This window comes from Schistocerca serialis, chromosome 3 (assembly GCF_023864345.2).
Source record: "Schistocerca serialis cubense isolate TAMUIC-IGC-003099 chromosome 3, iqSchSeri2.2, whole genome shotgun sequence".
NCBI lineage: Eukaryota > Metazoa > Arthropoda > Insecta > Orthoptera > Acrididae > Schistocerca > Schistocerca serialis.
In genome coordinates, this window is record NC_064640.1 from 975,793,159 (window position 1) to 975,810,483 (window position 17,325).

Sequence of the window (17,325 nt, forward strand, 5' to 3'; positions counted from 1 at the left end):
CTGAAACTCTTAAAAGTAATGTACAGGTTATTTCATAATAAATATTAACACTAAAGTACAATAATATCTCATAATGTTAAATCATTTCATTGTATTAGGCTCCAGTAAAGCTTTACCACATAGAACCTCCACTCTGCAGGGTTAGTGCGATATGACTAATCTAATTTATTTAAGAATATTATTTTTATTCACATGTCAAGTTCCATGGGACCAAATTGAGGAGCAAATCTCCAAGGTCATGTAATATGTCAGTACATGAAATTACAACATAAAAGTAATAACAGATAAAAATAAATGGTTATGAACCCAAAAAAAGTCAATCCATAAGTTTAAGTAAACGCAATCAACGATACAACAAGAATCAGCTTAATTTTTCAAGGAACTGCTCGACAGAATAGAAGGAGTAACCCATGATGAAACTCTTCAGTTTCGATTTGTAAGTGCGTGGATTACTCCTAAGATTTTTTAAATTCGAGTGGTAGCTTATTGAAACTGGATGCAGCAGTATACTGCACAACTTTCTCCACAAGAGAACAGAAATATTTTAGAGTTCCCCATAATACTAGAGGGTATATCATTTATATAAATAAGGAACAGGAGTGGCCTCAACACTGATCCCTGTGGCACCCCTCACTTGACTGTACCCCACTCAGACCCCACATCACAGCCATTCTCATTATTGTGAATAATGACATTTTTCTCTCTGTTGCTAAAGTAAGAGGTGAACCAATTGTGAGCTACTCCCCATATTCCGTAATGGTCAAACTTCTGGAGCAATATTTTGTGATCAACACAATCAAATGCCTTAGTAAAATGATAAATATGTGAAGAATTCGAAACCTTTTGCTTAATCCATCCAGTACATCACAGAGAAAAGAGAATACAGCATTTTCAGTTCTTAAATGACTTCCAATGCCGAACTGTGTGTGAAATTTATTTCAGAATGACAGGTGGGAAATTTATTTATTCCATCTAACTCCAGACGAATACTTAATTGCGAATATTATTTTTCAACGCCTATTGTGTAGTAAACTGTCATTCTAACCTCGCGAACAATAGTCACAGCCCGCGTTTCCGCAAAAGTCTTCTTTTCAGCAGTATGCAGCAAAGTGTTACGTGGCAAACGTTGCTAGTGTGTGAAAGTCTTAAATCACCAACATTCAACAATGGTGTGGTCTTTCAAAGGAACATTCTATCTGTTGACGATATTTCACATGCTATATTCCCTTTGACGAAGTATAAAATCCGACCGGTAATATAAAGGGAATGCACTTTCTTTATTGGTCGAATTGTATAGGCAAATGTTTTTGGAAGAAGGGGTAAAACGTATTTCACCCCCTCTACTTGAGTCCAGCCTATCTGGATACATTTGAGGAAAGAGCTCCAGTTGGGTGGTCGAATATTTTTATAGCCGTGTAAATCATTTTGATACATAATTTGCAGCAGTCTGTTCTGTTAAATGAAGAATCTATCATCAAATTAGCATCAGAGCTGCGGGGTCTACTTGGTACACGGTGGAAATATTATTATCGTGCCCCTTACAGAAATTGCTGTCACATTCACGAGATAATGCCCGGAGCAGTTGCTTTGAAAATGTATTCCTTTTTTAATTACAGGAAATAAACGATTTCTGTCGTGATAGAGAGCGGAAGCTAAGAATTAAAGTAAAAGCAAACAATACAAAATTAATGAAACCAAACAGTAGAAGTTTCAAAAATTATTGTTACTTCCATGCTAGAGCCTCTGGCTAACGTATATCGCTGTGTTGTGTGGTTTCTGCCGGAAGTGTTTGGATTGTTATGTTCCACATCACTTGTAGGAGTTGTGATAGTTGTAGGGTTAACTGAGTTACTATGGCAAGGGGAAGTGTGTGGATAGAAAAGCTAGAAGATATTGCTGATCAGGTCTCCCAGAAAATCATGCGTATTGTTTTGTAACTGTAAACTTGGTTTTAAAATGGTTTAAATATTGACTCCTGTGAAGTTATCACATGTCGCTTAAGATAGTGACACGTCAGGTGTTCCACATAATATAACAATATAACAATTCTTGTTTTTAATGTCTCAAATTTTTTCTTGCAGACTTTAAGGCTATTGAAACATGTTTTGCCAACAACTGCAAGATTATGTCTTATTTCAACGTTCCTGGAAGATGGGATTCGAATGTACGTGCAGTGGTCAGAACAGCAAGAGTACATGGACATGTCGTGGGGTTGTGGAAGATTTTTAGCAGCAATGTTTGTGCTGGTAAACTTGATTGGACAGTTGGGGGGATGCATAATGGTCTTAAGCAGACAACGCGTACCGGTAGCTTGTTCCATACTGCTGTTTATTGTCGTTTTACAGGTGAGGTTTGTCTTCTGCGGAAGCATTTTACATTTACTTCTTACATTAAACTTTAGGTAACAATGAATTACAGCTCGAAGATTAGTGGAAGTTTTAGAAGAATGGTCCTAATTCTCACGTGACATACTGAGACTTACTGTGTTTGACATTTAGCTTTAGATGTTACTTCAGAATCGTTGAAAATTTAAATGTTTCTTAAATTAGGCGTTTCCTATGTATCTAAAGTGCCCTTCGCGTTTGCCATTCAAAGTAAATGTAATAATTAAAACCACCACGTAGCCTACGTCTCGTCTCACAATGCAACAGTATGAAAAATAAAATGGACAGCTGTTGCAACCATAATGAACTGGTGTATGTTTTGGAACATTACTGAAACTTGCTCGACTTTATAATTCCTGAACATTTAGGCTGTGTGCGCCCAGTTATCACTGAGGTAGAGAATGAATGGGCTGTTGCATTTGTTTGCACCTAGATGTCATGCTGAAAAAAAAAAAAATATGGTTCAGCTGATCATAGTAAGGGACCCTTTTCTGTTTGCCTGCAAATAACACATCAGCGAAATACAGGCAAAAAACACATTTTCTCAGTTCTATACTAAATAGGTAATAGAAAAAATTGAGCAGTATGTAAAGCATAAATCGTAAATATGTGTTTGTCATTAATTACATCTACCTTATCTCAAGTTGATTTTATATTGTTTCATTACTCTGAAGTATTGGATAATGCAAATGTAAATCATTTTTCTTGTAGCAATGTTAATTGCTTTTCTTGTTTAAATTCTGACTGTAGTTTACAAAAACTTCCTTGTATATTAACATATCCATGTTTTTGTCCTTCAACCATAAAAATGTCAGAAGTTCTGCAATAGACAGTTGGTTGCCGGTGGAGGATCTATTATTGTGTATTAGTTCAGTAAAATGTTTTCAGTTGCATGAACAAATGCTTTTAAGGAACAGAAAAATTGTAATATAGAAGCTATTTAACAATGCAGGCAAAAACTTTTGGTGGCTGTGTTCACTTTTGGTTATAGTTCAGTTTTAGTTTGACCTCTGGAAAATAAAATTAGACTTCTTTTACCTGTAGCTCAGATACTAATTTGTTGTACTTTTGTATCAGGTAGTTTGAAACTCCTGTGGATGGATATGGCAATGGAATTTGAGGTGTGATCAAAAAATATCTGGATTGGTGGTACAAGGCCGGAGCCAAGCAAGACAGCCTGAAGCAGGCTAGGCACAGGTTCACCTTGTTAATCTACTAGCAGTGTTCTGTGAGTTTAATTTGCCCTATTCGTCTGGTTTGTTTACAGTAGTACTATATTGTTACATGCGTGAACATGTCAGTCATGTGGCAATACTGCTGTTTTTGCAGCTTATTTTGTGAAGATCAAAGACAAAAATGCATCTCTCTCCCTCTTTGTGTGTGTGTGTGTGTGTGTGTGTGTGTGTGTGTGTGTGTGTGTGTGTACTGCTTTGATCTTCTAAGGATGCTGACCTTTCAGTTGACCAAGGTGTAATATGAGTATGGTCTTTAGAGTGTCATCAAGGGTTACGATTGTGTAGCACAGAATCATGAATAACTGCGATTACAGGGGTGTAGCAGGTGGTAGTTTTGTTAGCCAGTATGCTTTGCACATTTGCGGTGTTCTGTAAGTCTTGGATCACTACTTCCCTGAGCTCTTATTTTCTGATGTAAGTTTTTTCTCAAAACAGATATGAAGATGGGGAGAATTTAAGATACTAAAACTAAAATAAAAAGGGAAAAAGTTGTGTAACTTCTAGAGAAATTGTGCTAAATCTGGAACCATGCTTTTGTGGGCAGTGCTCTTGACAGCTGAAAAATCCTGGCACAATTTGCAACCTGCCTCTACAATTTTTATTTTGTAATATTTCTCCTCTACTTTCAGGCTCTTCAGAAGCCTTTCTGCATACCTTGCTGGGGTTAGCACTCCTGTAAGGGAGCATATAATATGACTTAGCTGCAGCTTGGGGTTCATTTCTAGAATGAACAGTAAAAGGTTCTATGAAAATTGCCCGATTGTTTTTGAAGAAGTGTGTATATTCAATCAAAATACTGCTGTTGAAAATATTTATGAAGTGCATGAATGGAAGAATAGTTGTTCTGTAAGTGAACCTATCTTGTAATGAATCCAGTTTGGATAATTTTTGATCACACCATTTACTATGAAAAGGCTTAAGTGCTATGGAAGTGGTATTGGTATAATCTTAGTTTCAGTAACTGTGGTGAAATACTGCAAACAAATCAGTTTTAAATTCTACAGTATGATGTATCTTTGCATTTGTGATCATTTAGCAAGATGTTAGTAGTGTTTTTCTCTCTGTTACATATTTAAAAAAGAATTGGTTCATAGTCGCTGCTGTGTCATTGGTAGCAGTTGCACAAGTAAATTGTGCAAGCTGTAAAACAGGTTTTCTAAAATGTTGGCATTATATTGATAGAATGTATATGGAAGTATAGCATAATCTGCAGACTGTGTTCACTCAAAAATAATCTGTTCTCACCTGTGTAATATGAATTCTTTGCTGTAAAGCTCTTGAGCTTGCAATGTTTCTTGCTTGCATGGTGTACAGTTAATAATTTACTGTGCCACTAAGCTTGCATATGACTGTAGACTGCTGAATAAAACTTTTAATTTTAAGCCATGACATTCATTAGTACCGAAGTGTTTCAAAATCTAATTATAGGTAAAGATGAAGAAAACTGATCTAAAACTGTAATTTTATGATAAGGTAGTTTATAGTGAAGGGTTGATTTACTTAACACTAAGAAGGGAACCTCCTCATCGCATCCCCCTCAGATTTAGTTATAAGTTGGCACAGTGGATAGGCCTTGAAAAACTGAACACGGATCAATCGAGAAAACAGGAAGAAGTTGTGTTGAACTATGAAAAAAATAAGCAAAATATACAAACTGAGTAGTCCATGTGCAAGATAGGCAACATCAAGGATAGTGTGAGCTCAGGAGAGCCGTGGTCTCATGGTTAGCGTGAGCAGCTGTGGAATGAGAGGTCCTTGGTTCAAGTCTTCCCTCGAGTGAAAAGTTTACTTTCTTTATTTTCGCAAAGTTATGATCTGTCCGTTCATTCATTGACATCTCTGTTTACTGTAATAACTTTAGTGTCTGTGTTTTGCGACCACACCACAAAACCGTGCGATTAGTAGACGAAAGGACGTGCCTCTCCAACGGGAACCGAAAACATTTGATCGCAAGGTCATAGGTCAACCAATTCCTCCACAGGAAAACACATCTGATATATTCTATACGACACTGGTGACTGCATGTGCGTAACATGACAGGAATATGTGGTCGACCCACCTAACTTGTACACATGGCGAATGGGTAAGATTCTTCTACCTTGCCCGATTTAGGTTTTCTTGTGGATGTGATAACCATTCCCAAAAAAGTGTTTCTATGTTTGTTTAGGTGTAGCGCCCCCATACTACGGTGCAGTTACCTCGCATAGGCCAGACGGACAGACAGACAGATAATTATTGTCTGAAAATAGAAAATTAAATTTTTCACTCGAGGGAAGACTTGAACCAAGGACCTCTCCTTCCACAGCTGCTCACGCTAACCACTGGACCATGGCGCTGCTGAGCTCTCACTGTCCTCTATGTTGCCTATCTTGTGCATGGACTACTCAGTTTGTATGTTTTGCTTTTTTTTTCATAGTTCCACACAACTACTTCCTGTTTTCTCGATTGATCTATATTCAGTTTTTCAAGGCCTATCCACTGTGCCAACTTATAACTAAATCTGAGGGGGGTGCATGGGGAGGTTCCCTTGTAAGAGGTAAAATACATTGAACTGGTGCTGCTATACTATTTGTAATTAAACTGTTTTTCTTGACAGACTTTTGCATACAACATCTTGTGGGACATGCATTTTCTTCTGCGCAACTTGGCATTGATTGGTGCACTTGCATTACTTCTGGCTGAAAGCAGAAATGAAGCAAAAACTTTATTTGCTGGTGTTCCAACACTTGGTAAGTTAAAAGAGAAGTACCTGAAAGTGTTGATTTGTGGGTTGTTCATGCCTACTGAGATTCTTATTATATTATGTAATCTTGACACAAAAATCCCCTATTGTGTTTGTCTACTGGGGGGGGGGGGGGGGGGGTAAATTTCTCACTTGAGCCTAGAACTTCTTGTGTGTCATTCAGAATTAATACTGTTTGTGAACCTATTTATTTAAAATATAATACCTGGAGAAAGAGTCAGTAGGTTTATGGGTATCAGCAGTAATAATGTTAAGGATGAAGATATCAGTGGGTTTATGCAGATATTCAAGTCACTGATTATTGTATGGTCCAAAGTTGGTTGACATAAATATTACAACAGTTCTGTTCTCTTGGATTACTTGGAATGAATGTAAATGACTGTACGAAGCAGTACCACTTATTGGTTGTAAGGGTAGCTGGAGACTTAACAAACTTTCTGAAAAATACTTTCACAGTGCAAGTTGCAGATTCAACAAAAATCTACTTGCAGAACTTCTTAACAAACATTTCATAACTGTTACTGAAAAGATGGAGTTGTCAGGTTCTGTAGATGCTGCTATGGAATACCTCAGACCAGACATTTCAAGTAACTTCCATAATATGAATTTGACCCTCACTACCCCAGCAGAAATAATGTCCATCATAAAATTTTGAAAACAAAAATGTCTAGTATGATGAAATATCAACAAAGCTAATTACAGAATGTGATTCTGAGTTGAGTAACATATTAAGTTATCTGTGTAACCAGTCCTTTATCAGTGGAATATTTCCTGAATGGTTAAAATATGCTGAAGTTAAGCCACTGTTTAAGAAGGGAGATAAAGAAATAGCATCAAATTTCCGTCCAATTTCACTTTTGCCTGCATTCTCAAAAATTTTAGAAAACGTAATGTACAATTGGCTTTATAATCAACATATCTCAAATAACATACTGTCAAAGTCACAGTTCGGATTTCTAAAGGGTTCTAATATTGAGAAGGCTATCTGCACTTACAGTGAAAATGTGCTTAATTCATTAGATAAAAAATTGCAGGCAATTGGTATATTTTGTGATCTGTCAAAGCCATTTGACTGTGTAAATCACAATATCCTTTTATGTAAATTATAATATTATAGTGTAACAGGAAATGCTGCAAAATGGTTCAAATCTTATCTCTCTGGCATGAAACAAAGGGTGTTATTAGGAAAGAGACATGTATCAATCTATTAGGCATCATCCAACTGGGAACTAATTACACGTGGATCCCACAAGGTTCCATTTTAGGGCCCTTACTTTTCCTGTGTATATCAATGACCTTTCATCAGTAACATTACCAGATGCAAAGTTCGTTTTGTTTGCCGATGATACAAACATTGCAATAAATAGCAAATCAAGTGTAGTCTTAGAAAGATCAGCTAATAAAATATTTGTGGGCATTAATCACCGGTTCCTAGCCAATTCCTTGTCACTAAACTTTGAAAAAACACACTACATGCAGTTCAGAACTTGTAAGGGGTGTCCCACGAGTATATGCCTAACATACGATAAATCTGAGAAAGACGAAGGTAATGAGAAGTAGTAGAAATGAGAACAGCGAGAAACTTAACATCAGGATTGATGGTCACGAAGTCAATGAAGTTAAGGAATTCTGCTACCTAGGCAGTAAAATAACCAATGATGGACGGTGCAAGGAGGACATCTAAAGCAGACTTGCTATGGCAAAAAAGGCATTTCTGGCCAAGAGAAGTCTACTAATATCAAATACTGGCCTTAATTTGAGGAAGAAATTTCTGAGGATGTACATTGGAGTACAGCATTGTATGGTAGTGAAACATGGACTGTGGGAAAACCGGAACAGAAGAGAATCGAAGCATTTGAGATGTGGTTCTATAGACGAATGTTGAAAATTAGGTGGACTGATAAGGTAAGGAATGAGGAGGTTCTACGCAGAATCAGAGAGGAAAGGAATATGTGAAAAACACTGATAAGGAGAAGGGACAGAATGATAGGACATCTGCTAAGACATGAGGGAATGACTTCCATGGTACTAGAGGGAGCTGTAGAGGGCAAAAACTGTAGAGGAAGACAGAGATTGGAATACGTCAAGCAAATAATTGAGGACGTAGGTTGCAAGTGCTACTCTGAGATGAAGAGGTTAGCACAGGAAAGGAATTCGTTGCAGGCCACATCAAACCAGTCAGTAGACTGATGACAAAAAAAAAAGATAAGCAGATAGAAGAAGTGGACAGTGGTAAATTCTTGGGATTACAGCTTGATTATAAATTCAACTGGGAGAAGCACACCACAGAACTGCTGAAGCGTCTTAACAAATCTCTATTTGCAATGCGAATTGTCAGACATAGGGGATATAAAAATGAAAAAGCTGGCATACTGTGCTTGCTTTCATTCCATAATGTCATATGGGATTATTTTTTTGGGGTAATTCATCAAGCCAAGCTAAAGTTTTCCAGGCACAAAAACGTGCAGTAAGAGTTATATGTGGTGTGAACTCGAGAACATCCTGCAGAAGCCTGTTTAGGGAACTAGGGATACTAACTACTGCTTCCCAATATATTTATTCTTTAATGAAATTTGTCATTAAAAATATGTCACTTTTTCAAACCAACAACTCAATTCATGGAATCAATACTGGAAATAAGAATAATCTTCACAAGGATTTAAAGTCACTTAGTCTTGTACAAAAAGTTGTGCATTATTCAGGAACACACATTTTCAATAACTTGCCAGCAGCCATAAAAAGCTTAACAAGCAATGAAATTCAGTTTAAGAGAAGCTTAAAGGATTCATTGGTGGCCAACTCCTTCTACTCCATTGATGAATTTCTCAGTAGAACCGTTTGATTTGTGTATATATTGTATTACACTTTTATTACCTTATAAATAAATAAAAAAACTTTTTTGATTTTAAATTCAGTGCATTAGTATTTGCAAAATGATTCTTTCATATAGTGTTCATTAAAAAAAGACGATCATTCCACTTGGGACCTGTGGAATGGTACATTAGCTTATTTGTTTGAGTTTTAAATATTTGTCATGTATTGTTGTTTTTCTGACATGTTCTACATCCTGGAGGACCTCCTCACTACGGATCAATTGGAATGAAAGTAAATCTAATCTAATATAATCTTCTTATTTTTCCTTTAAACTCCTTTGCTTGCTCTTATTGACTTCATTACTGAGGCATTACTTTTGTATAGTGTCAGAAATGTGCAAAAAAAGGTTTGCATTGTTAAGGCTAGTCCACCTGTGGAATTTCTGTGAGGGCCTGGCTTCTGTTGATGTATCACAAATGATCCCATAGGCTCAGTCATAGATAAAGCAGATGGTAGACTTCAGTTAATAGGTAGATTACTGTGCAACATATTCTGGAATATTGCACAAGTGTTTGTGTGTGTGATTGTGGGGGAAGATTAGATTAATTACAGCACAAAGAGGCATTTAAACAATCATTCTTCTCTTGCTCCATGCATAAATGGAATGGGAAGAAACCCTAATGACTAGTACAGTGGTATGTACCCTATGTCACTTACTACACAGTGGTTTGGAACTATAGATGTAGATGAAAAATATGTTCAGTATAAAGTTGGTTTGTGTCATGTTTCTCGTAAATATTATTTTATAAAGTCCTTTAAATACAGTGCTCATTGCCATTAAGTGATAGAGTACATAGACACGGTTCAGTATCAGGGTGAATTTTAGACAACTGTTTTCATTAAATCCATTCTCATAGTCGTGACAAAATTTTACAGATTGGAGAAGGTGTCAAGAGTAAATATGTAGGCTTATGTTGTGTTAGAATATGGTGACAATCAGTCTAAATATTCGTACTTTATTTAATGTAAATGAGTTAAATCTGCAGAACAGCGCAAAAACTGAGTAATGTTTTCTCGTGACAATATATTGAGCATGATGTCTGTAGTGTTGTCTTCAGTCCAAAGATGTTCGATGCAACTCACTGTGCTACTCTAGCCTGTGCACAGCTCTTAATCTCTGAATAATTACTGCAACATACATCCTTTTGAACTATCTTACTATATTCGTCTCTCGTTCTTCCTCTACAATTTTTACCCTCCACCCTTCCCTCCAGTACTAAGTTGGTGATTCCTTGGTGTCACAAAATGTCCTTTCAACAGATCCCATCTTTTGCTAAAGTTATGCTCAAATTTCTTGTCTCACCAGTTCCATTCAGTGCTGCCTCAGTATTTATGTGATCTACCTATCTAATGTTCAGCAATCTTCTGTAGCACCAAATTTCAAAAGCTTGCACACTCCATACAAATACTTTGAGGAAGGACTTCCTGACACTTAAATCTATACTCTTCTTCAGAAATGCTTTTCTTACTCTTTATATCCAGACATCACTTGTTCAGCTGCTCAAATAACAAAACTCATCTACTACTTGTAGAGCCTCGTTTCCTAATCTAATTCCCTCACCATCGCCTGGTTTAGTTTGAATATAGTAAATTATTCTTGTTGTGCTTCTGTCGATGTTGATCTTATATGCTGTCTCGAACAGAATTAAAATATAATTGACAGACCTCAGTTTTTATTTCTTCTCCTCAGTTTCATCCCTACTCCAAATTTTTCTTCGCTTTCCTTTATTGCTTGCTTAGTGTACCGATCGAATAATGTCGGACAGGCTACGACCCCTTCGCACTTCCTCCTCGAGCGTCGCTTCCCTTTCATGCCTGTCGACTTTTATAATTGTGTCCGGTTTCTCTACGAGCTGTAAATGGCCTTTTGCTCCCTGTATTTTAGCCCTACTACCTTCAGAATTTAAATTACAGTATGCCAGCCAACGTTTTCGAAGGCTTTCTCTAAGACTGCTAGAATCTAGTATTAAAAAAAATGCTGTAAACGTGGGTTTGTCTTTCCTTTACTTATCTCCTAAGATAAGTTGCACAGTCTGTATTGCCTCGTGTGTTACTACATTTCCCCGGAATCCGAACATCTTCCCTGAGGTAAATTGGTACCAGTTTTTCCAGTCTTCCTTAAAGAATTAATGTCTGTATTTAGCAACTGTGATTTATTAAACATGGGCAACAGAAATTTATGTTCCACTGGCCGTGTGGGAATATAAAAAGGCGATTGATATTCAGATAATTTTGGCTGTTTACTCACAGCAAAGCTTCAAATCTATGTAAAAGGTCTTAGCACATGAAAATAATTGATGGTAGACAAAGACTTGTATTGTCAGAGCACAGGTGCACCAAACTGGTGGATGCAGTTAGCAAAATTTTACTGTCTGTAGATTTGACTCAGATACTCGCTATCATAGTGGGAATGCTGGTAGCACTCTGTCCACACAGACCTTATTTGTTTATGCTTAGAATTTTTGATGTTATAACTACATTGACTGCCATTTGGTGTATATAATTTAACAATATTGGCCTTAATTCCAGGTGACAATAAACCAAAAAATATTTTACAACTTACTGGAAGGGTTTTACTTGCTTTCATGTATGTCACGCTCCTTCGGTTTGAACCATCTGTTATGCAGGTATGTAATAATTATTTATTACAAATGCACACAGGAATAGAAGTAGCAGGTGTGTGTGTTGTGTGTTGTGTGTGTGTGTGTGTGTGTGTGTGTGTGTGTGTGTGTGTGTGTGTGTGTGTGTGTGTGTGTGTTCTTGTTTCTCAAAAATTAAGGAGTTGCTACAAGCAGAACAGTCAAAAACAAGTGGGACAGTGTCAGTTCAGAAAATTGTTAAATGAAGGCTAGCCTGTATTTATCTTCCCAAGGTGCAACACCTGAAATGGAAAAAATATGTTCAGCTTTTGGAATTTGACCTCCTCCTTCCAGAAGAAAGAGGGAATGTCTGAGGGAGGTTGGAAAAGGGTTTAGATTAAAAGGCTGCAGGGAAAAAATGAAGGAAAAGGTGTCAGGGCATGAAGTCAAAGGTTGAATGGAAAGAGTAATGCAGTTAAAAATAGGAGGAAAAGAGAAATCCTTCTCTCTGTCTGATGACATCTATCACTTTTGTCTCCCCTTCTCCCCATTACCTCAACATCTGATCTGTCCCTCTTAAGGTCAATCAGTCTGAAAGTAATTTTCCTTGGAACTATGCTGTAGTGTGTGTGATTGAAGATCAATGTCAAAGTAGTGTTTACCTCTGTTGTGAGAAGTTTTTCTGTCGTTAAAGTTTCATCATATCAATTTGCCCCTGTAAATAAAGTAACATGTCATTAAATGCAAAAGAGAAGTTTGATATGCTAAGTAGCCTAAAAATGTGTAAAGTAAAAGATGACAGTATAAGTAACCAAAAACTTTTTGAAACTAAATTCTTGTATTGTTAGATGATCCTTGGATAAAAAACATAAGGAAGGAAATAAAAGATAAATTATTCCATGAACTAGTATTTACACTCTCTCTCTCTCTCTCTCTCTCTCTCTCTCTCTCTCTCTCTCTCTCTCTCTCTCTCTCTCTGCAATTTAGAAGATGAAGATATCTGCAATTAATGTTTCACAGTAGAATAACTAATAATAGTGGCCATAATGGAAGATAGTCAGTTGGGACTGAGTTGCTACCATTTGTTTGCCTCTGAGAAAAACAGTGAATGACAGACTAGAAGTTTCAAGTAATTGAGGTTGTTTGAAGGAAGTAATAGTTGATCAGTAGCAGAAGATCACCTGCAGCTGAGGAAATGGTACTAAGTTCTCTGTATATATTTTTGGCTTCCTCCCTTGAAGCACACAGATTTTAATCAGTTAAAATGCTGTATGGAAAGAAGATAAACAGCAGAATTAATTTACATTTTTAATGTATCCCAAATTTGATAAAAATGTGAAAGAGGGAAGTGATGATTCAATACATATCGTTTCAAATGACATAGAAGCTAAAAAAGTAAGAGATAGCCAAAACAAAAACTGGAGAACAGTGTGGAGGCACCTTAAGAGATAAACATTAACAGCATAGACTACAAATACTGGGGTCAAGTCCTTGGATCTTTTTCTGTTACTTCATTCAACTCTGGCAATGATTGTTTAATATGAAAAAATCCTACATTTTCTGTGGTAGATAGTCCACATTAAACTGTAGGTTCCCATCTAAACAGCTACAGGAAGAAAGTTGTGTACCTCCAGCAATAGCACCATGCTTAGTAAGGCACATAGATGTTTGAAGCAACCTTTAGATTGAGCACCATATTATAATGTCAATATAGAGCTCACTCACTGAAATACAGTATGTGGCATGCATGAAATAAGTCATAGTTCCAGTACTCAGTGATTTTATGTTTTGTGTATCATTTCAGATTATTCAAGATCTCCTTGGAACAATTTTGATAGTGCTGGTAACACTCGGCTACAAAACTAAATTGAGTGCACTTAGTCTTGTAATTCTCCTTTTTGGTTTAAATTTCTACCATAATGCTTGGTGGAACATTCCTACACACAAGCCATTGAGGGATTTCCTGAAATATGACTTCTTTCAGGTAAGAGAACTAAATATTGTGTTATTTAGAGGTATTTGTAATTATGTGGACATTGAGTCCAAAACATACCATTTTTAGTGACCAAAGTTTTAACTGGTTTAGGATTTTATTACAGGTTCAGTTGGTGTGAGGTGTAATTCAGTGTGGGTTGACAGATGAATGAAGGGGGTTACAGAATTTGAGACAAGGTCTGGAGGTTCTGTAGAGTAATTTGGATTCATAATGGATACTTTTGACTGGAAAAGTAACATGCTATGCTTTAGGGAAATAGGGGCTTTGTGTGTTTAAGCTCATTTTGTAGGTGGAATTACAGGAGAGGATGTTCTAATGAAACACATAAGTAGACGATAGACATCTAAGTGGGCATAGAAGGGCTTCAGTTGGTGTAGAATTGTAACTGTAAGTGAAACAGTTACTTCAGAGTTCAGAAGTTTGCAAGTCTGGTCAAAGATTGTTTGCCCACTAGATGTCATCTGCCGTAAGATGCAGAAACCAGAATAGGAACAGAATATATTACATATTAGAAATTTCAAAATTGTTTTCTCTAAAATGTTAAAACATTTTGGATGTAAAGGTGTGGTGATATTTAGTCATTTTTACATTTTTCTATGTTGAGAAAATGTATCTCAAAATTGTTCGTTTTGTTCCAGACCTTGTCTGTGATTGGTGGACTGCTGATGATAGTTTCGTTGGGGCCAGGTGGTGTTTCAATGGATGAACATAAAAAGAAGTGGTGAAAATGTGACTTTACAGGAAGGTGTGTAAATACATGACAGCATCAATTGACATGTTAAGATTTTAATTTTAACTCCATTTTTGAAAAGTCCCCTTTTGAAGTGTGTGGTGTACTGAATGTGCTACATGTTTTCATATTGTAATATTCATTTCTACCCATTTTTGTACTGTCACATTGAAGATCGTACTACTGTTACTTTTGTAATGGAAGATCATTGTTTAGCCACTGATAGAAGAAATGTTTCTGACATGTAAACTGGTTGTTGTAATACATTTAAGTGTTAAGATTTGAACAAATTCAGAATCAATGTGATTATTTCTTTTAACCTTTAGGCATCACATTTCAGCACCAATTTCACGAAGTATTTTTCATACTTGACAGGAATGTCATTTTGAAATATTGTTTTCAGTGTTTTAATAAAGAACTGTGTATGAGTTTAGTAATCTGGTAGCTGAAGTGAGTGATTCATTTTTGTTTTTTCAGGAAAATAAAGCAGGTAATGGAATTGTGGTTTTTATTTGTACAGGAGTTGATTCAGCTGATTGTTTAGTGGTGGTTGTGGGAAAAAAAAATTGTGTATGTAAAACAGGTAGTAAAATGCATTTGTCATAAGAAGTAGGTTTTAACATGACAAGTTTGCATTTCAACATCCTTAAGTTTGTAATGTCAAAATGATTCACTGCAGAGCAATTACAGTGGCACTTTTTTTTGTTGCATGGAGTGCATGTCTTTCAGTAAATGACCATGGCATGTTATTTGAAATAACATGCATGGTGATACATTTGTGTTAACAGTGTGATTGTTTCACTTTTGTGTACACTGCAGTAAAACTTTCATTGTGCTAGACCCTAGCGTTTTATAAACTGTTCATGGCTCATACCAATTAAAGTACTGAAAGATGCCTGGTTGGCCCCAATACAACATACAATTTTAATCTGCCTGGATTTTGAAGTGAAAGAGTGGAGTTGCCATGACAAAAATAGAGAATGATGAACCAGATTGTCCAAAAATTACATTTTGTATGAACTCAAGAGTATGATCATGAGAATGTAAGGCATAGATTTATGCCTATTATGAGAGGCTTAGTGATGATCTGTTATCACATGGAACTCCCATGAAACAAATACAATACAGTGTTTGAATCAGGTTCCTTTACTTCCATTTAAAATTATGGACTGTTATTAAAGTGTGTATTTACTCTGTCCTGTGTGTGTGTGTGTGTGTGTGTGTGTGTGTGTGTGTGTGTTGCTTTTCACCAGTTGGTATAAGGTTTTCTTTTTTTAAAAAGCTAGAAATTTCAAATCTGCAGTCACTTATTTCCACCAGTGCACCATATGTGACAAAACTGTAGCTCCAAAATAAGTACTTAATTTGGTTACCTTGCAAGATTTTTGGAAAACCTTTCTTCATAATGCCAGGGCCAGTGCTCTCTACAGTGTTCATTACACATGCATTTAAAAAGAAAATGCAAGGTTCGTTGCATAATACATGTAAAATATTTCTACACTATAACTTTTATGCATCAGTCAAATGTTTTGCTATTTTTAATGGTTTATTTTATCCCTGATTGAATTCTTTTGGAATGCACATTGTTTATAAAATAAAATTGATTTCTAAGAAAAACTTTTTCATTGGAAATACTGTACACCCAAAGTTGCAGGCATTAGAAAAACCATTTGTATTTCCATGCTAAAGTTGAGAAAAAACTAGACTAGCATAAACACTACTAGAACTTAGCCACAGAATTTCTTCTAAATTTTAAATTCCAGCATAAATTGGACAACTTAAAAAGGCTTCCGAATACGCAGATAAAAGATTTCATTCAGTCAGTGCAGGTATGTGCCTAAAATAGTTCTTCAGCAAGGAAATTATGCTCTGTCTTAAATGATCTTGAGTACTTGTAGTATGTACCACTAATGGCATTTAAGTTTTCATGTATCATTAAAATTGCACTTGATATATTGTAGTGGCTTGTATGTATTATTAGAACTAGTTGATATTGTTACAGTAGCTGTTTTTATGCTAGTTTTTGTACCTACCTTCTAGACTGTTAGTGCTTTCTTAGTCAGGATTGCAAAGTGAAATTAAGTGTATGGGCATACTTATGTGCTCTAAAGTTGCTGGAATTATTCAGACCTCTGATGATGGAATGAGAATAACAGCCATGCCCCTAATAAGGTTCTGTGTCTAAAAAATAAGTGTAATATCACTGACTTTGATGAAGCAAGTGTTCTTTCTTGTTATGGGAAGTTGTGATGCAGTATTAATTACAGTTTAAATGTGTATTTCACAATATTGTAATCTCAAAACCATATAGAAAATTATGTCCATATATTTTCATCTCGTTGATCAATCATTAACAATCCAGTATCCCAACAGTACATAGAGGCCACATATTATATCAAGTATCAATTAATTATGTATTATGAACAGTGGATAAGAAGTCTGATTTCAGTTTCTTAAATGACCGTTGCTACAAAGTAGGTAGAAGAGATAAGTGTTGAATACTGAAGTTAATGCTATCTTCATGAGATTGACCTGTTGCGCATTGTGAACTACTGAAGATGCTAAAGCTGTAATCAACTTAAAGAACTGTTTCTGAATGAATTTTGAATCCTTTTATAAAAATACACGACAGTTTTGTAGTTGGCTTAGTGAGGGTGTGCAGTCAAGTTACTGATAAGCATAAACATGAACTGAAATGTACATGTGGCTAGTATTTATCATCCCTGTGTAAAATATAGTCGAGCTTAATGTACAGCAGTTTTCAAGATATTTCCCCACCACCAC

The 17,325-nt window shown here is 36.1% G+C and overlaps 1 protein-coding gene across 1 annotated transcript; it reads left to right on the forward strand.

The window, feature by feature from the left end:
- Nucleotides 1-1,748: 1,748 nt before the first annotated feature.
- Nucleotides 1,749-14,842, forward strand: LOC126471410 (surfeit locus protein 4 homolog). Its single transcript, XM_050099543.1, has 6 exons — nt 1,749-1,904; nt 2,082-2,345; nt 6,216-6,348; nt 11,766-11,863; nt 13,620-13,799; nt 14,450-14,842. Exons 1-6 carry the CDS (start codon nt 1,854-1,856, stop codon nt 14,534-14,536), a joined length of 813 nt encoding a protein of 270 aa, XP_049955500.1. The 5' UTR covers nt 1,749-1,853; the 3' UTR covers nt 14,537-14,842.
- Nucleotides 14,843-17,325: the final 2,483 nt, after the last annotated feature.

What these genes read in the sequence shown, in the direction of transcription:
- LOC126471410 (XM_050099543.1), top strand. Translation starts at nt 1,854, where the DNA reads ATGGCAAGGGGAAGTGTGTGGATAGAAAAGCTAGAAGATATTGCTGAT. An exon ending in TGTTTATTGTCGTTTTACAG is followed by an intron (nt 2,346 to 6,215) that starts GTGAGGTTTGTC and finishes TTTTCTTGACAG; the next exon opens with ACTTTTGCATACAACATCTT. An exon ending in TGAAATATGACTTCTTTCAG is followed by an intron (nt 13,800 to 14,449) that starts GTAAGAGAACTA and finishes GTTTTGTTCCAG; the next exon opens with ACCTTGTCTGTGATTGGTGG.